The 21,008-nt window shown below is 40.4% G+C and overlaps 1 protein-coding gene across 1 annotated transcript in view; it reads right to left on the bottom strand.

Moving 5' to 3' along the window:
- GNA12 (G protein subunit alpha 12) overlaps positions 429 to 21,008 on the bottom strand; it is a 39,910-nt gene continuing 19,330 nt past the window's right edge. Inside the window, exons 3-4 of the mRNA XM_021411445.1 lie at positions 8,555 to 8,605; positions 429 to 7,624 (exon numbers count right to left, since the gene is read on the bottom strand). Coding sequence (XP_021267120.1) covers positions 7,055 to 7,624; positions 8,555 to 8,605 — 621 coding nt within the window. The 3' untranslated portion in view covers positions 429 to 7,054. The remainder of the gene's footprint in view (positions 7,625 to 8,554; positions 8,606 to 21,008) is intronic.

Genomic DNA, 21,008 nt, shown 5'->3' on the forward strand with positions numbered 1-21,008 from the left:
AGTCCTGTAGTTATTATCAGGCACTGCACAGCAGAGGAGGAATCCTTAGTAGGGGATTTTAAGCGCCTACTGAACTTAAAATACATAAGCACAAGTTCAAGCTGTCTCTCCCTTTCCACTCCCCATCAGTTCTAATGCCTAAAACATGCATTGAAACATTACAGACGAATGACTTGGAAGTCTTATATAGGTTAATGTTTCACCAGCTTTCAATTCCCGAACACAGTCAGGAAGAATGATTCAGACCAGAACCGGAGAGGTGGGAGATGCACACAGATTACACAAGAAGGTTTTATTGCATGACAGCTGTAGTTTCATGCAGTCCATGCTGTATTTGTATATATAAAAAAAAAAAAGCAGCTTTCTTGCAGAATATTTTTCACAGCAAAAGTCACTCCAGACTCTCTTGAAAGATAAAACCCATAACGAACAGTATAACAAGTCAAGTTTTAATAGATTTATAAAATTCATATATACAAAACAGTAAACTAAGTCACCAAAGCTATAAAATACACTTTTTACACATCACAATATAATTTCATCTAGTACACAGTTTTCATAAATTGAAACTATTACAGCAAGTAGCTGTTTCTATTGTGGATGCTGTTTTGGTGCTAGAAAGACACTTACGTGAGCAGTCTGGAACTGTGCTTTTACGCGTGTGGGTTTTTTTAAAACCTTTTTTGTCACTGTTTCTAAAGTACTTTCTGTGAATTGGTAGAAAATTAAGGCTAAACTCAGGCCTTTCTTGCCCAATGTAGTGAACTGGTTTAAAAAAAAGAATGATATTGCATAGTATGTGTGTTACAATGCATAGGCACCACAGAGCAAGTAAATTGCAGAATAAAAGGTAACATTAATTGGCTTCCTAGCTACGCGATTGTGTCACAAGATAACTTGGCGTTTGTCAGTTTGCTTTCACACAGATTGATTCCACAAACAAGACAACTCATCACAAGAGCAATAAATACTAGCCTTTTGGTTAAGCAGCGTCTCCAAAAATACTGCTCAACACGTATCATCAACTCAAGCTCATTTCACATTGCAGATAACACAACCTGTACACCGGAAAAACACTCATTATCCTAACGACTGGTAATGGCTTCAGTGTGAGCGGGAGTTTGAACATGTTTTCAAAGCTAAATCCATCGAGCACGCTTTCCAAATCTTGTGAGCTACCAAAATCATTCTTCTTCCACATCCCCCTCCTCCCTGCCATCTTCTCCCAGCTTTTGTGCCCTGCCACCCGCACACGAGCTCTGCACAAAATGCTGACAGGCAGCATGAGCAGAGGAGCAGTACTGCTCAAAAACCTGTTTCTTCCCTCATAACAATCTCTTCCTTCCATCCTACTTATGCAAAAATTTTGCTTTCCATCAATTGTAGTCTTTACTCCAACAGTGGAAACAGTATCTTACCCAGCCGTACCCTGAAATACTTCTCCTGCTCCAGTATCTTGAAGAACAGTGAAGAAGCTGTTAAAAAAGAGTAAGATGCACTCTCTGTCCGGAGATCTGCAGATGGTATTTTACCAGGAATTGAGTTTTAGCACCCAGTTAGGAACAGATGAAGAGAGATTTACAATGGAAGGGTGTGCAGCTACAGCAAGGCCAGCCTCTCCAGCCTGCTGCCCTTAATTCACAGCCTATAGCACTCTGGAGACATTCAAAGCTATTGGGGTCAATACAGATGGCATTTCTTTTCAATACAGTCAGTCTTCAAGCACCATCAGCTTTTGGGATCTGTGTAGGAAATGCTCCCCTCTCCTGCTCCCTTCCAACATACTTTGGCTTTTTACCAGCATGCCTACCTTGGAAGTCAGTGCTGCTCTTTTTCTCTCCAACCACAATTGTTTTCATGTCACACACAAGATATGACCTCTGGACATAAGCAAGAGCTAGGCTGTCATACGGTTAGTCAAGCCAGGCACAGAAGCACTAGCACTCATAATCTAGTACCTCTATACTCCCCACACAGTAAGAAGACAAGCATGTCAACACAGACACTTCAACACCGCTTTCCAAATGCGGTTAGAAAGACAAAAACTTTAAGAACCAAGCTAAACAGTCCAACCACCATGATGAGCAAAAAGAGCATCACCTGGTCAGGAGGACAGCAGTTTCAGCTCCAAGTATCTTGGGTTTACTCATTTCCATCCACGTAAATAAATTAGTGTCAAAACAAAGAAGTGCCCACTTCACAGCACAAAGCAGAGATCACCCCAGCTAATTACAAACTAACTCATAGTAAAAAGCACTCGGTTTTGTATTGCCTTGCCAATTAATTCCTCAGTAGGCGAGACAGTCCCCATCTAGAAATGAGTGGTCGGGACTAACTCAGCCCAAGCGTGGCCCAGATGATGCCAGCCTGAGATTCCTGTCCCATAACTGATGCTCTCTGCGCATCTGTTACAAGCTCATTTACTAAAGCAGGCATAGATATGTTTTATGGTTGCTGCTGAAGCACCCTACCCACCGCTTCCTGTGTTACAGAATTAACGAAGAGTGTACTGAGGTAAAGAGTTGGCAGTGCTCTATTCAAACCCCTGACTACACCGTGTATCTTTATACTAGAAAAATTACCTAGAAAAGAGGCTACTGCTGAACCTATAGGGACCACTATAGGCCTAACGATGGGAGGTCAGTGTTTGGCTTACATTTCAAGCTGTAGGGAGGTATACTGCATAACTTGTTATTGTCTCAAGCAGGTTTGGATCAAATTGTCTTATCAATCCAAAAAGTACTCCTGAATATTTGATAACACGTGCAAAGCTAAGCCAGGTGTTCAACTCACTACTTGAAAATTGAAGGGGTCTCTTACAAAATTCCCATAGTTTGGTACAGCAAAATAGGTTTTTCAGGAAAACTGGAAAGGTACGTACACAGAAAAGATTGCAAGACATGAAGTTAACATCCAGAAACCTGTCTAAAGAAGGTAAAGGGCCTGCTTGCTGAAATGACATTCTGTGGAAAGTAACTGTCTGTCACTTGACTACTCCTTTAATTTCTTTAATTCTGTAATTCTTTACAGATGACACTACCAGGAATACTGAATACCTGGGGGTGAGAAGCATTTCAAATGGACAGTTTTCCATAACTAAACCTATTCCACCGTGGTGGAATAAAATTTTAGTCCGCAGTGCCACATGCAGATGAGCTCTTCCTCCACCACTTCACTTTAAGAGTCTTGTTTCGTTCTGAATTAGCACACATTCCTCCACTCTGCCTGGCTGAGGTTCTGGCTTCAGCCAGCTCAGAAAGCATGTAGAAATGACCACCTTTAGGAACTCCTTTATGCTTGTAACATGACTAGCTCCAGGTCTGACTCAGCAATACATCCAGTTTTCAACTATTAACACATCAAACAACCTATGCCGCCGTACTGAATAGAATAAGATCCATTCTTCATATGAAACTGAAAGGATCTTTGAGTTGTAGCGTGAAGCTGAGTGGCCAGTAATTTCAGCTTCAGAATCAAGACTAGGAAATATCTAATTGCTTTGCAGTGATAACTGCCTATCAAATATGCCATTCCTACTCTTTCTTTTTAATTTCAATTTACTATGCTGTCTGGTATCGCCGTCTAAGAACTGTTCAGAAAATGACAGCACCACAATTGAAGGAATTATACTGACTGACGCACGATATTAGCTCAAAACCAAACACAAAGTAGTGTTTGATGAAAGACTCCCATTTAGTTAGCTTTTCTACTTAAAACTGCAAGATTACGTAAGTCTCTCCTGCATGCACACGCTGCAAGCGCTTCCTCTCTTTGTCCTTGCAAGAGAAGACCCATTTGCATCACCCCGCCACTGGTCACTGACCTGTGGTATCAGAGCAGGGACAGCAAAAATTCTTCCCCCCCCCCCCCACTCTACGGAGCTGTTCCAAGTATCCATCTGATTACAATCCTGCCTGTGACCTATTTCCTGACTAGCAAATGAACAATAACCTAACAAAGTTAACAACAAGATGTTCTCTCCAGCTATGTTTACCTGCAGCGTTCTCCAGGATGTCACTTAAAATTTTTTTGTCTCTCGCAAAAGGACCAAGCAACTGATCAAGCCTGTCCTGAGATGTTTGTACAACCTAAGTTACCTAAGTTCTGCTTAATAATTAACTGATTTACCATAACATGGTTTTTTGGCTTTATTATACCACAACTTAGCTTGGGAAAAAAAACACACAAACAACAAAATACCTCAGTTGTGCAAGAAGGAGAGTCACAATTTAGCAGAGAAAGAAATTTACCTGTCACCTGAAAAATAATCCTTTTCAATCACAGTCAAACCCTCCGCAGATTTGAGAAGTGCTTCACTTCTGCATCAGCAGCCTTGGGATCTTGGGTTCCTGGTGCGAACCAACGCTACCGAAGTTACACAGAAAACAGAGCCTACAGAGCCCAACTACTCATTTTCATCTGCAGCCTAGAGCATCATGCTCAGGCTCATTTTATCAACAGAAAGAGGAAAGGCAACGATGGGCACGAGGTGAACAATGTGTTTCCCTAAATCTTGGACTTATTGTGCAAAACTGCTACATCACTTGAAAAAAAATCACTAACAAGACTGACAGCTCGTTATGAGATAACTCGTGCTGTTTCCTTTCCAGGTGCAGATCAAGTTAATTAAAATATATGTTACATTATTAGCTCTGCTTAGAATTTTAAAGCCATAGGATGTCTACAGATACAAAACCATACATGACCACAAAGGGAAAAAGAGAACAGGAAATTCCACACTACGCTTGCCAGGTAAAGCTACAGTGGATTGAGACTTTAAGCTGAGGTAATTATTGAGGAAAAATAGAGTTGAAAGGCTTAACTCGTTAGGAAAAAAGCACAATACTAGTCCATTAGAAAATTTAGTGAAAGAATAAAGCTCATGGCAAACCAGGAAATAAAATCAAATCAAACTAGAAGTTGAAGACTAGAAGCCCACAACTGCCTCCTCTTTTCCCAGTGCCCTGAGTGAAGTGGAAGCTACTATCAGGAACTCCAAGAAAAGTCTGAAAGTGTTGGAACAATCTCTTACTCTTCAGCTAACAAGTGGACTAGCTAAGAGAAATGAACCTCATACAATATGTAAACTTACTTGTATTGCCCAGGGTTGCAACATTTATCCTTTTAAATGTAATAAACTTAAGAGTTTATTTCATCTGAATATTTGTCACGTGACATTTTTCCCCTTCGAGGCTAAAAATGAATAAACATCTATAAGACAGACTTGGTCCTGGCAAAAATAAGACTTGTTACAAGTAAGCCAATTCCTGTTTATGTTTGCTGAAATTTAAATTGGATTTTCCTGCCTGCAACTTTTCACTGCTTCTTACCTCAGTCCTGCGTTACGTAACACCGACACGGCCACGTCTCTTCCACTCTGAAGCTGCACAAAGAAAACCCAGAGATTGCTACAGTAGGAAACCACACAAACACGCTGATACGAACATCTGCAGCCTTCAGAGGGGAAGAAAGATTCCAGATTTTATCCAAATTAAAATCCTGTTCCGTTGTCCTTTCATGTGTTTTAGACCACATTTCCCATGGGATCACCAGCTGAAGTAAAACGTTGCTTGTTTTGACATGCCATTGCAGTCTCCGTGGGGAAAAGAACTCCAGGGAATCTGCTGCCTTTGTAAGGGTACAAACAGCCCTTCAGGTTTTATTCTCAGATAAAAGCTGTGACAAAAACTGCACAGTAAACTATGTTTGAAAGTTACCTAAAGAATAGCACTACGGTGCTCAGATAAAAAGGCAGGTTGTAAGGTTGTTCATGTACCCCACTGTAATAGAAGAGATCTGATATGTCTGTACAGAGAAAAGGCACCTGATAGTTACACAGATTGAGAGCTAAGAAGTTAACAGTTCATATCAACATTTTTCATAGTCTCTTGCAATTTTATACACAAACCATTGCCCCGAACGGGCAACTCCAACCTTGACTGTACTCAGAATTACACGTGCATTACTACTGGCTAAAGATCCCATTAAGACACAGATTAAGGGCTAATTTGACAGCAAGGTCTTGCTGTCCAAACACATCAGTGCAGCTGTAAAACTGGGATCTCTAGGGTGTTCGGTCTTCCTACACAGTCAGCTGACAGCAACTAATCAAACAGCTGCTGGACTACCAAAACCTTTGCGTAAGAGTTTAATCAGCTTTCAAACTTTTGAATATAGATGAAGCCCTGTCATGTGATCCTGAACCTTCACAGTTACTGCCAAACCGCAGGTATGAGAACAGTGCTGGATTTCCATGAAGTACATCTCACTCGAGCACCCGCTGTGCACGTACAGGGTCAGGTGCTCTAGCACAGGCAGCTTCACCAAGGAAATCACATTCCCCACGATGTAATAATACCTTTCACACGTAGTGCAAAATAAGCCCTTCTCCAGCAAGGCCTTAACTTTCCATCCAATTTACTCCAACATGGGTTTCCTTGAACAGTTTTAAACTTAAGCTTCAGGAGACTCGCACAAAACCTTCAGACAAGAGCTGTGCATCCACCTTAATTAGTAGATTCCAGATCTGTGGCAAAACTGAATTGCACATCAGACCTGGTTACACTCCTAGTGTTAAGAATGGAAGTTTCACTAACATTCTCCAATACAGCTACCAATCTCATTACATTTAGGTTAGTTTGATCAATTCAGCACCTCCAAACTACAAAAAAAGGCAGATTGTATGACTAGTGTCTCTGAAAAATAAGCATATCCATTTAAAACAAAGTGTCTTCCATACATGGTTTGTCAGAGATTTTTTTGTTTTGTTTTCTAAGAAGGCAGAAGGTGGTTGTGTTATTCAGCATTCCAAACTAGGTACAGAACTTACAACAGCCATGTTTCAGTAGTGTTTCTAGTCCAAATGATTCAGTAGCTAACATCAACATTTGACTCCTTCGGCCTATAGCTCCTCTGTTTTGACTGGCTAGTTTACAGCATTCCTGAGCCAAGTAAGTAGCACGGGTCCTACACCACATGCAAGGGCCATAAAGAAAAGATAAAAATTTTGATCTAACCCTCCAGCAAATTTTAACAGGACTCGGCCTTCTCTCCTTCACTGCAACATGATATCCTTCAGATTCTCTTGAAGGATGGTGTCCTTCACAGCATGAAACACAAAACGGATGTTTTCAGTGTCTATGGCAGTGGTGAAGTGATGGAAGAGCGGCTTACTACGGTTTCTCCTCTTTCTGTCAAAGCACTGCACCAGATAACGTTGAACATCATCTAGCCTGTGAGGGTCACCCTTGAAGTCCGAGAAATACTTCTTAATGCTGACAGTCTTTACCTTTTCTACAAGAAGATCCATCTTGTTGAGGAACAGGATGATAGAAACATTAAAGAAAAGCTTGTTATTGACTATTGTCTCAAAGATATTCATGGATTCCACGAGTCTATTTGTGCGTCTGTCTTCCATGAGAACCTGATCGTATTCACTGGAGGAAACCATAAACAAAATTGAAGTTATTCCATCAAAGCACTGAAACCACTTTTGACGCTGAGATCGCTGTCCACCTACATCCACCATCTTGAAAGGGATTTTTTTAATGATGAAATCATGCTCTACTATTCCCTTGGTAGCTTTTCTAGCCAACAAAATATCTTGTTTGCTGGGGAAATAATTCTGTAAAAGAAACGAGAAGAGTGTCAAAAACTCCTTCAAAAATGCTGGTTAATGTGCAGTACTGAATGAGAGAAAAAAAGTCAGCAAGATCCCCTTTTTATTTTTAATTATCAAGTGAAGAATGAATATCCAACTAAAAATAATGGACAGCTGAGTATTTACCTCAACGTATTGGTAAACAGCTATCAGGAGGACCTAAGGAAATAAAGGACTGGTACTCCTGTTTATATCCTTCTTGCAACGTATTTTCAAGCTGAAGACTATTTCACCTTTATGAAATTCTTAGCCACAGTGTTATTACCATTTAGGCACTGCTCTGTAAGGCAGACCTCCAAAATGTCACGGAAAGGACTTTTTTTTTTTTTTTAAAACTGTGTTTTTCATACTTCATTACTCTCCAAGGGTATCTTGCACGCATTAGTGGAAATACAGTTCACAGTCTACGACCAGCGATTACAGCAGCACACCCTACAGCAGGATGCGGCCCAAGCTGCCACTGTAGAGCAAGTTGTTCTTCACAAGCTTAGCACTTCTACTGTTTAGGGACAATCACCTTCCTTCTTTTTCCTCCAAGTCTCCTGCCAGATATTTTCATTACTGATCTTGAATTTTACAGTAGTGAACGTTCTATTTGGTAAGGTTTAATTTTGTTGCTTTTAGTAGTACCAACCATCAGATCACCAAGAAGAGAATGAGCTCCCGAGACTACAGAGGAGGACAAAAGAAATTATCTGCATAAATGCAGCTTCCATAAATAATATTTATCTATCAGAAAACAGTAATTGTATTCTAAGCTTCAGTTCCACGAGAGAGTTCACTATTTCTAAAGAACCTTGATGAAATTTTTAATGCAACTTTTTATTATTATTGTTAAGACATTAACTATAGCACATCCAGGCTTTCTGTTCAGAAAGTGAAGTTATGTCTTACCAGCTGACCGATCCGATCCAGGTTATCCAGGAAATATTTCACTGATTCACCCTGTGGAGAAGGAGAGAGATGGGAAATCACAAATGCAAGTTTGGACTGCACCTTGTTACGCTTAAGGAGCTGCAGCAATAGAAGTACCACGTAGTTAATTCACATAAACTGCTGATATAAGTGGACCTGCTGTAATGTGCTACCAATGTGTAGGTAAAGCAGTATTTTTCTTAACAGTTCTGTTACCTGTAGAAAAATCAAAGCTGAGTAGAAATTTGACAAAAATGTTCCCAGTAAATCTTTATAATGAAGCGTTACTGAAGGCACTTCTTTGCTTTGGAGTAAAGAATTAGGTTTTTTATTCCTTGTACAATGAGTGTAGTTAACTGACAATAGCTGGGAGTGAAGATGAACACCTTCATTAGAAACTAATGCATTCTGCTTAAAATTCACAACAGTGAACAAAAGCATATCCTAGAGTGGTTGACATCTCTTTAGAAAAGTGAAAGATTGAAGTCACCCACAATTTGTAATAGCTTAACCTAGACTTGTTTGCCAAAAATAAAAAAGGAGCATTCTGATTTTCTCTTCAACATGTAGTTTCCCTTTTAGGCTCAAGGGTTTCAATAATGAATTTGCACAAAATCCCTTTGCAGTTATATTGAAAATATTATAAGCAGTATTTTAGAAGTCTTTACTTTTTTTAGACTGCTTGCCTATGTTACACTCAAGTCAAGTTCACTTTGCACTGACAGAAGTGACAGTAGGTACCCCTACCAAGTTACTAATTGAGAAGGAAAACATTCTCAAAATATCATCTCACAGATTCCACCAGCAATATAAAACCGTAAACCTAACATTCCTCTCCATACCATAGGCCTGAGAGAGTGGAATAAAATTATTCCGCTCCAGTACAGCTTGAAACAGATGCCAACACAACAGTTTATTTTGCAGAATCAGAACAGAGATCAGAGGATTCAGTGTACTGCATAAGTGCATACTTTCAGCATCAGGCACAGACAAAAAGGAGCTGTAAATTACTGTTTCTTAACATTTAAAACTGGAGCTCTCTTTTCATAAAAAAAGAGAATGTATATTTGCAAAAAAGCTCCCATTTATCACAGAGGACTTACAGTGTATCATGAGCAGAAAAAAAAGACTATTTCCAGGAGTGGGAGGAGGTTTCTAAAGAACAATTGCTCTAAGAGCTTCCTTACAATCATGAATTTTCATAAGGTGAAAGTAATTTCCTGTATTTTTTGGCACTATTTGGGATCAGAAGAGGTATCACAGACCGCATGAGTAAGAAAAAAGCTCTTCCTGTGTTATTAGTCTTATTTAGGAGAGGGGAGAGCCCCAAAGGAAAAGGTCACCACGGGGAAAAAAAGAAAAAAAACACAACAAAAAACCCACCTTCTCTATTTACTGTGTGTTGTCCTACACAACACTTTTAAATGTGCTACAAGATGGCAAACGGGCTGTCTCTGATGTAACGTGCTCCTTTTTTTCTATGCAGCTGCTCTGAGAGCCCTTGCCTTGTTCCTATAGCCTCCCACGCTGCGAACGGGAACCAGCTGTGTGCACGGACACTGCTGCGATCCGTAAGCAAGTTCACCTGATTTCTGGCTCTTACCTGACGTACGGCTTGTGCCTCCCCCTTTTCCTGCTTCAGTTGAACATTCTGCACATTTATAATAAGGTAAGAAAATAATCTGATTATTGAAAAAATAATGTTAATTTCTCCAGCAGTTTAAGGAAACTAGACTTCTCCGGTTCCCTGTAAAGCCCTTCATAATGTTGTAATTAAGCCAAATAATTAATTCTGGAAAATTTTGAGCAGTAATTGCAAAATATTTGGATAGCCCAAGTCAGATTGTTGGAACAGGTGTGATCAACATACGAGTGGACTGACAGATCTGAAGATGCCTGCTCTGCTGGCACAGAATTCAGAGATACTCTGTACTCAAGTCAAAATATCTGTTCCCAGCCAAAACAACAAACCCCCACCAGCTTCACAGGGTTCAGAGTTGAGAATAGCTCAGAACATTAAAGCACACAAACCCGAAGGAGGGGAAAACAACAAAACACAAGCAGCCACTGAAAACTCCCTACTCTTAAAGATGATTCCCTGATTAAAGCCCTAACACGAGAGTGTAGCAGCGTGGATGCAGTTCCTGCTCCAAAGACTTACTGTGTAACCTTGGTCTGCATTTCAGTCTGATTCACAGAAATGCTGCTCGCTTCTGAAGAGAGGGGCATGGGGGCACATTCTGGCTCCCCAAGTAGGCAGCCAGAAGAGCTGACTTGAAGGATAACATGGGATTTATTTACATGGGAAAAATAAGAAAACTCCACGTGTTAGGAATGCTTTGTATTTGTATTTTTAATTGCAACAATTGTATTAACTGAACATGCATTGAGCTTTTATTTTTTCCCTTGTCCTTCAGATGAAATAGAATGCAACATTAACTGGATCTACGAGTTAAAGTTATTGAGCTTCGTAGCAAGCCATACTTGGATGCAATTCTGAATTCCATCAATAATTTATTATTTATGCAGAGGAATACTTGCACGCTTTGGGAATTCTATAGACCTACTTCACAGATGTATGGATATAAAGCACACACAGACAGTTTAAGAATAGGTCAAAGCAGGTTTTCTATTCAACATGAATACTGAAACCAAGAAGTATCAGCCGGTCCTTGCACACTGAACTATTTTTCTCCGGAAGACACTGAAGAAAAAAAGTTCTGATTTTTTTTTTTCCAGCATAAACGTAAGGTTTCTCTGAAGTCACCAGCTGCATTCAAACATGTGCTTAGCGCTTCCTTTTCCACATCCCAGCCAGTGAGATTTGGTTTGCCAGCAGGATTTGCTATAGGAACAGCAGCAAACAGCAGCTAATATTTGCAATTAATATTCAAGACTGTTTCAATGCTTCTACTAAGAAAAACAATGCAATCTATTTTGAACTATGATCACAGGCAGCAAAATGGTCCCACTGCTTGATTTCTATCATTTCTATTTTTTATATCGTATTTAAATATAAAAATTTGAATACAATTTTTCCTTTTTTGGTCCTCAATAGTACGTCCCAAAGTCAAAACGGTACCTTCCATCTGTGCTCAGTGCTGCCTGTGGGGGAGGGCAAGAACGCCCTCCGAGTTACGGATTCCACATAATTCAGATGCTCCTTTTTAGTACACAAGAGCACAGCACAGCCCACGAGCCTTCCTTAACTTCTTGCTCTTTGCACAAGAGTTACCACAGACGCTCGGATGATTCATTCTCCCACTGCTGATCTCTTCTCCCTCTGCAACGCATATCCTCTGAGTAAGAGTCCTGCCAAGTGGGACCAAGTGAAGGGGTAAGAGATGCTGTTCCCATTGTTCAGCAGGATGAGTCACTGCACATCTGGGAACGGGGAATGGAGATACGCAAACAGAAGGCCTAAAACAAGCCCATGAGTTCCACAGCGCAACATCACAATTGGGTTTTATTCTCAGTTATTATTTATTTTCTTCTAATTGCCCTATCGTCAGTATGGAGTTTGGTGAAGCCATAGAAAATAGCACAGTTTGCTTTAGAAGTAAATTGTAGAAGAAAAAGGAAGAAAAACGTAAACACACACTCTTGCTTCCTGAAATAGTGCTCTAAGGCTCTTCTTTTATATCCCAGATTTCTGTGGACATGGCAAGCAACATTCTCAAGGAACAAAAGTCGCAAAATTAAGATGACATATCTACTCCATCTAACTCTACACATTTCATATTGTACGAATGAAATCTTAATATTAGCTCCATATAATTACCATAGAAATAACAAATTGAATTCCACATCTCTGTGGCTTCGGGCTAGATTCGTAATACACAAGAAATCTCCCCAGTGAAATATTAGAACAAACTTGGCGTCACTTCCTTTGCCACTCAGCATTGCATAAAGCAATTAAAATACACTTGGGCAGAATTCCCAAGTAGTTTTCATTTCATGGAAACCAAATGCACAACAGATCATGCGTAGATTGCTTTAAAATATCCACAGAAGCTCAGTGATAAGAAAAAAAATATTCTGCAGGACCAGAATTTATCAGCGTGTCACTGACCTTCAGCCAGTTATCCAAAGTGGCAGTCAGTTAGATCACAGACAGTCATGAAACGTCCTATTGTGCAGTTCCCTAAAATACATGCTCATTTCAAACTTTTCTTTCTGAAAAGCAGTTCCTTCCAGTTCTGACAGACTTGAAAGCAGATCCTCTGTTCCAAATTGGCTTTTTTTCCTTTCCTCGTCCCAAGGCCTTTTTGACATAATATTAATTTAGCCCTTCCTGACCATTCTGTCCCTAGCTGCTAAATTTAGAGTGGACAATTTAAGGTAGACCTGGCAGCCTTCGCTTGTTTCAGATGATGAATTAAACCACACAGGAAGGAAACGTTATACTTCAAGGAACATAAAATACAAATCTGAACAAGATTCCCACAAACACAGAGATGCACAGAGAAACAGACACCGTAAGGAACTACCACAAACTGCATGTGACACTGCACAGTGGAAGCAGCAGCAAATCAGACTACAAGAGCAGTGGTGTTTGCATTACACCCTGCATGCAGAGGCTGCAAAATGTTCAGCAGCACGGCTGAGCAGAGGAAATCCAGAAGAAAACAGAAGCAAGTTTGGAAGTCTCCCAGTCTTTAACCTCTGAGATCTTAAATGCACAACTGTATGGTTTAACTCTTGGGTTGACCTACGTGGAGGCAGGAGTTGAGCCCAATGATTCTTGTGGGTCTCCCCCAAATTCGGGATATTCCGTGATGCTATGATTAGGATGGACTTGGAGCATCAGTACATAATCTCATCCAAAGTTGGTCTTTATATAAAAAGTATTATTCCATTGTGACTGCCAAAGACACTTACTAACAGAAAAGGCAAAGCTAATTTGCAAGTAATACCTTTGTTTTTCAGATAAATACATAGATCTCATTTTCCTGCCTTTTCTGGGATTTTGATCACCTGTTGATTCTAAGAGGTCTGAACGTTACAACTCCAGATGTTTTATTAGGGCGATATATCCAAAGCAGAGGCCCAAGGGAAGAACAAGGTTAACACTGAAGTAGAATAAAGCAACCAGAAGACTAGCATTTGAAAATGCTGGAGGCTGTTAGATCAGCTACTTCTTCATGTGCTGAGATGAGAAGACATTTCTCACCAGCAAAGAGACGCAGGAAATGCTTTCTTCAGGGAGACCTGCTGGCCACAATACCCAGCACCATAATCTATGCAACCTCTGCAAGTGAGCATGCAGACACATCTCTCCACTCTCCACACCCTGGTTTGGTCCAAGAGAAAGAGTAGCTCTTTACAAAACCTGAAGAACCAGGTTTAAAGCTCTCATGAGGGGCAACCGTAAATAAATAACCCTGTTCAGAAATGAACAACCTGCATGCTCTTTCAGATCACTCCTAAATCTGTACTTCTGCTCAGCCTCACTATTAACAGAGCACGGAGTTAGCACAGCCTCAAGTGTGAACCCTTCTCTACAACAGCTGAAGAATCCTAAAGTATTATTTTCCCAGGAGACAAGCGTGTCTGTGCTTGCTCAGAACTCACTCTGAAGGATGCTGAAGTAACCTAAATTGTCCCGAAATGCTGAAATGTTAATGCTCATTCTACATTGTAATTCTCTTCTGCAGATATTATCTACATCCTGTCTGGGCGCTCATGCTTACTGACACAAGACAAATATTAATTTTTCAATCACCAGTTCCAAGACAGAGACTTAACCATTTTTCATTATTTAAGCCGCACAGAACGGTAACTACCAGGGTTCTGTAACTTCCTCCTTAACAACAGCCTGAGCTGCTGGCTCCCATCCAGCAACTCCAGAGCTTATCCAAGTCGCTGCTATCTGTACCATGCAAACATACCAGCTACAAAATATACTGTTTGCTTCTAAGCTTCTAAAAAGTACCTCTTCTTTCTGCCGTGTGGTCGTACAACGTATCACGTTAAAAGACTAAAAATATTTTAAAAATTCATTATTTGTCAGCTCAGTACAAACAGGCAAAGCAAAAAATCTGCTTGTCTGTCCAAGTCAGGATGGCTTTCTATAAACTCATCCTGCTTTGATATATGACATATTGGCTGAACTGTATGCTTTACAGCATGTGAAAAAATATGGGATCAAATATTTATTTCGCTTTTCCCCAGAAGTCCAGGCTAGTCTGAGCTCCCACACCAGCAACAAGAATTGAGGGTCCCGCAACAGAGTGAAGTTTTAGAAGCACTTAACAGGAGCAGAGTTTTTGTGAAGGGCAACTCCTACACAGCTCAGCTTTTTACAAAATTAAATAAACACAGCACCTCTTTCTGGAAGCAGTGCAGGGAAAAAAAAAACACCTTACATTTTTGCCCCCAAATTCTAGGCGTTTCTTCATCAACAGGATGTAGAGGAGATAGAGTACTCAGTAGTATGTTAACAATCCTGTCCATTTGTCTCAAATATGCACACTAGTAAGTATCTCAAGGAGGAAAGGAATTTTCTCTCGGACTAAGGCAGGCTCATCCTACAATCTAAGCTTCAAGAGACAGTAGCACAGATCCCTGTTGTTCTCATTTTACCTTTTCTTACAGTCTCTGTAACTGCTTCGTGGACCTGTGCTGACAGGAAGAAAAGCAGGTGGAAATAGCAAAGAAAATAGTACCAGCCACACACAAAGTTGCGAATTGTTGTAAAAGAATTACATTCCTGCTTTTATTTATTTATTTTAATGCTAAAGAAAGCCTCAGCCAGACTAGCACGTGACAGAGATTTAAGATTTCTTAGTCCTCAATGACTAGTAGCTAGAAAGATCCAGGGAACAGATACCAAGAGATAGACACCCAATTCATGCGGAAGAAACACAGTTAAAGTAAAAGAACAACAGAAGCCTGATGGCTGTAGCCAACACCAGGGCACCCAGCTCACACACTCCTCTTGGCACCAGTGGACAACAGGTCTAGTCCTAAGCATCCATGAAAGGATTCCTTCCTGTTTCCCTGCCAACTAAGGGAATGCATTGTGTGGAGCTGCTGCAAGAACCCTTTCATCTCAGACACCGGAGGTTCTTGATGAAGTTGAACTAATGCACGCCAGCTCAACTTCTTATTCCAAGCACAGGCAGCTCAAACGCATAAGAGAAGGCAAATGAAAGCAGCAAGCCTGCCATGGTTAAAAGAAAGTCCTGAGCTGTAATTGAATAGATGGATCCAAGTTCCTGGTCAATGTCTGGCAAACGGTCCCATCTATTCTGAATGGGCAGCAGCCAGGCAAAAAAATGTGCATTTCCAGTGAATGAAGAGTTGAAAGCAACTGGGTGTTTCTACAAACCATCAAGAACGGCGCACAATCCCATTAGGCTGTCCTAGTCCATGCTTTGTTTTCAGCAGCAGTATGCAAACCTGAAACTTGCTTTGTTTACAGAAGACATCTGCAGAACTAGAAAAGACACCGACAGAAAAATATTACCTTATGGATGAATCTAGTCAGCAGTGCTGGCTATCTGATCAAGACGAAATCAGAAGTTTACCAGTGAGTTTCCCTTTCAAATCTTATCAGATAAAGGGATGAGAAAAGAATATCTTAGATCTCGTGGGCTGAAAAAACAGCTAACACCAGTCATGAGAGAATGTTGAGCTTGGACTTTTCCATGGCAGGCAGCCAGCTGGAAAGCTGAGCAACTTGAATGCATTTACAACAGGAATAACCTCAAGTATCTCACAGAATGAGACTTCCTACTCTACTTCTACACCAAAGCATTTGTTGCAAGGTGGAGAACGCTAACCCTCCATTTGCTGCATAAAATCAGCTCAGACGTGTTTTAATGAATTTTTTCTATGTTTGTTTTTAAGATAATTAAAAGGACTGGAAAGAGTCATTTATCCCACACATATATTTGAAAAAACTTTATAAAGGTCTTCTCATTTTCTGTATGCATACAACCAAGATGTGGATGCAACGCAGATTAAAATGATCATCTTGCAAGATTCAGAAAGCTGTTCAGTTCTGAAAGTTACTTCAGCCTGTGTTTCATCAAAAATAGAAAATGCAAGTTACGTCTTAGCTGTACGTATGTGTGCTATTTAACAGTTTGTTTCCCTTAAAAACATGTATGTAGATGGGAAAGTACAGAAAAATATTCCACTGGGCTTACGTTATTCTGAAGTTTTACACCATTACCTCAGCTCTCAGCAGGCTCAACTACACTGAACAAGACTTGCATGTCTTCGGGGGGAGTCCTCTCAAACTGCGTCTGTATTTCCAGAAATCATTTACCCTGGAAACAAATAGCCTCTCCTTTTTCAATAAAAATGTGTATTTGTTAATTCTAAGACACTGACCAACAGTGAACTATAAATTTGACCTTATTTGCCTGCCTGCTTTCCCAGTTCTCGTTCACATATTGGCATTCTCTCAATACTGAGAAGCTACTCAAAACCTCACATTCACCCACTCACAATGAGATTGGTATTGCTTTGTATCAAGTCTGACCTTTACACATATCTGTAAAACTCCAGATCACTAGTGATCAGACTTCCTCATGTCATTTGGCAAGAACATCTATTTCATTAGTTCACAGCTGTATTTTGGGCCTGAGAGTGTTTCACCCAGCAAACGACTGTCCTCCCTGCAGCCCTGGATCTCACGCTCCAGCACCAGACCCAACACCTCATGCTGATTCCAAGAGATGAGGAACAGTAAATCAGCCTCTCATGATCTGAAGGAGATTTCAGTTTCCACCTGCAGTCTACTCAGGTTTTCTGTGTGATGCAATTTACAGGGATCACCTCAAAACACTATTTATTTATTTACATCCAGTCATGACACACCCACTGTTAAAAATATTTCTCCCCTAAAATCCTTAAGTTATGATGGAAGAAGAGGAAGTTCTTCCAAAAGCACACTTAAAGCTTCAGCACTACTGGTATCTTACTAACAGGACTTCAAGTAACTTAAACTTAATTGCAAAACTTGTTATCTTTGAAAACGTTCAGGATCAGTTTCCCTGCATTTTTCACTTCATCCTACTGTACAAGCTCACATTATGAATTTTATGCATGAAATCCAAGTTGGAATGGACTTACCTGAGCTGAAACCTACAGCTCTTCAGGCACTGGTTCGCTAAAGGATCAAATACCCTTGAGTGCAGACTCACAAGGCGAGGTGGGATTGGTAGCTGCATAAACAACAGCCATTTGAATTGACAAGTCTAACAGCTTTCATGTGCACCTACACCTGAGTCCTTTGACAGTCCTTAACTAAACTATCATGAAGCTAAGGCTTATTAGCAATCACTATGGGACTTTTTTTCCTTCACAGTATCATAGACTTGAATCAAATAGAAAGCTTTATTCTTATTCACCCTGAAACACAAATGCATTTGCTTTATAAGAATCAAGCACTTTAAGCATATTAAAACAAATCTCAAGTAAATTACTAATAATTGAAATAAGTGACTTGGAATAAGTGACTTACATTCCATCCTCAAGGCTTGATTTACATGTGTAAATTAATCAAGCCACAGTGCAAACTGAAGCAGGTTTAACAATCTTCTACAAGCTGCTGAGCAAACTGGCCTATTGAAAAAAACCCCGATTAATGCCCTGGTCACATTCTACTGAGCTGCAGTGGGGAAGCTGCCCAGCCATGTGTACAGTCATCTGAGCTCCTTGCAACCTAGAACGCATATGCTGCACCAGAAGAAAGACAACTAAAAAAAGAGGACATAATGGGTTCTTCTTTTGCCTCCTGCCCAATAAATACACCTCTAACATCATTTATTCAGTGCTATAATCTGACCAGACTGAAACTAGACAGATCGAAGTCTTAAATACACAGAATTTGGAGAGAATTAAATAGGAGAAAGAGTTCCATCAATAAACCACCATTTTTTTCCAGTTTGAGATTTTACTGAGTTTTCCCAAAGTAGAATTAAGTGCATATCATGGAAAGCAAGTCAAATTAAGAGGCTTTGGGGGTGGGGTAAAGAGCAGACCTTCTAAGGACAAACACCAACAGTTTGTTCAGGAGTAAGGCCAAGTGAAGCACAAGTCTGCCACAGTCTGAACTGCAGGAATCTGTGTTGTATACAGAGGAGACATTTGAAAGGTGTCAATAAATTACTTCTCAGAGCAACATGTTTTCCACTTTCTCAAACAGAAAATCTTGCATGATGTTTCCAAGAAGCTTTTCCCCTCCCCCAAATACTAAGTCAATAATAGAGCAAATTATGTTCACTTCACAGAGCTGCTTTAAGTATAGCTGCAAACTGGTGAGAAGAGATCATGCCTTCTGGCTTTGCAACAGAAAGGTTTCCCAGCTAGCGCAGGTTCAGGAAAAGAAGAGTACTGAGCTAAACTTACTGTTCTCCTTTGAGAAGACAACTGCTCTCCTCCTTCCATGCGTTCAACTTGCAACTGGTCAGTTTGTGGCACCATGAACTCTCAAGAGACTTTCTGGAGCAGTACCATGTTCAGATGCATCCTTAAGTTACCAAATATACATCCTAAAATCTCCAAAGTTGCACAGCTATCATCTCACTTAGAATCAAAAATGACAAGTCAAATACTGTGCTCCTCCCTCTCTCTGCTTACCTCCTTCTCCATGCTCAGTGTACATGTAGAACAGAGACTTGACTTTGAATGTTACACAAACACTTGTGATACACTGACAATTGGAAGAGCAAACATTTGAGAAAAACTAAACAACATCCTTGTAGCACAGATGTCTTATTTTAGCATGAGGAAAGACTTACGAAGGAAAGGAACAATCGTCTGAGAAAGACACTGCCATCATTCCCTGGCAAGCAGCACATTAAGGTGACTTGTGCTCATGTTTGATGCCAGCTGCTTGCTCCTTCCTCAGTGCCACAGCATGTTGCCTCCTCAGCTGTGCATACAATCAGTGCCTCACATCAGCCTCTCCATTTACAGCAGAGCTTCCAGTAAAGTTATGCCAACACAAACAGGAACACAGTGCAGGGCAGAACTCCCTAAACCACCATTTCCTATCGCTCACCATGATTACTGTCACAGAACTACAGCCCAAACTAAGCTCAAACTTTGCAAGACACACTCAACGTTTGAGTGTACAGCAGGTTTGGGAGGGACGGAGGGAGTAGGAAGGGGGAGACAGAACAGAAGAAAAGTAGGTTAAAGAAAGTTAGTCTTTACAAGAAGTTATTACAAAACCATCAGGGTTTGGATAGCTGGCACAAATACAACAACGTAAGTCATAGCTACCTGATGATCCTACCTGCATTTTCCTTTTCAGCTTTCTTGCATGTCCCATCTTTTCAAGAACACAGGCTTATTAAATGTAACTTGTCACACTGACTGTGCATTAAGAACAACTTCAAATACCTCTTTTTTTAAAAACAAGCATAAAAACCCAGGAAATACGCCAGTGAGACTTGCTCACAAAAACAGATCCAGTTCTTTATGCATCACTTATTTGTTCATCTGTGCTTGTTACTTGCTGTTGTAAGCTATGTAGGACCAAGAAACCAGGAAACTCAGGAAAGCATTAAAGTATTCATTAACCATTATCCTATTAGATTCAGTGGCCCCTTTGAAAAATCCAAGCCTTGACCTCAACTATTTTTTCTCAAGAGAACACTTTGGAGTAATTTGGAAAGCCACTAAAGTCACTCTTTCTTTCTGTCCTGACTTTAGGTGGAAAGGATAGGGTCCAGTCTCAATATGAAAGAAAGCAGACTCACTACAGAGAAAATACAGGTGAGCTGCAAAAGGCTCTTAGAACTGGCAGCACTCTTGGTGCATAGCAAGCCACGTCAGGGCAACAGGCTTAGAGAAAATAATTCCTTTCTTTTGTAGAGCCTCCCCTCCCAAAACAAACTTCTGAAACCCGCTGTGAGGGCAGAAAATCACTAATATAGCATAGGAAGCAGCAGGAACCCCCTTTTCTTTTGCAGAGCTATATGATCCTTACTGCATCTTGAAGAATTGCTTGTGGCTTTAATACATTAAAAACAATGAAAACCTATGTCATGGAAACACAAACTCAGTCTCTATTTCAGCTAGAACTTTGAGATTGAATGACTAAATCCCATGTGACAACCAAGCCCTTCCACCTGAGGGGATATTCTGTAGTTGTTCTTAGACTCTAGTGTAAACAATTATTAACATAGATGCCGCTGCATAACATGTGTATTTTGTTGTGACTAGAATAAAAGGTACTGTGTCCTCATGCACTACCACAGCTTGAACCTGTACATGCGCTCACTGTTCAATAAATGAGTTCTCTCCAGTTTCCAACAAGTTTCAGTGGTTAACTATTTATTAGACTCCCCTACTCATACAGAGAGCTCTCCTTTAAATGCACTTAACTTGCTCAGACTTCTGCAATATGTTCTCATTACTGGAACCTCTATGGTCTTGCTCGTTGCAAATTCTGCAGTCTCCTGAATTA

This window comes from Numida meleagris, chromosome 13, assembly GCF_002078875.1.
Source record: "Numida meleagris isolate 19003 breed g44 Domestic line chromosome 13, NumMel1.0, whole genome shotgun sequence".
Lineage (NCBI taxonomy): Eukaryota > Metazoa > Chordata > Aves > Galliformes > Numididae > Numida > Numida meleagris.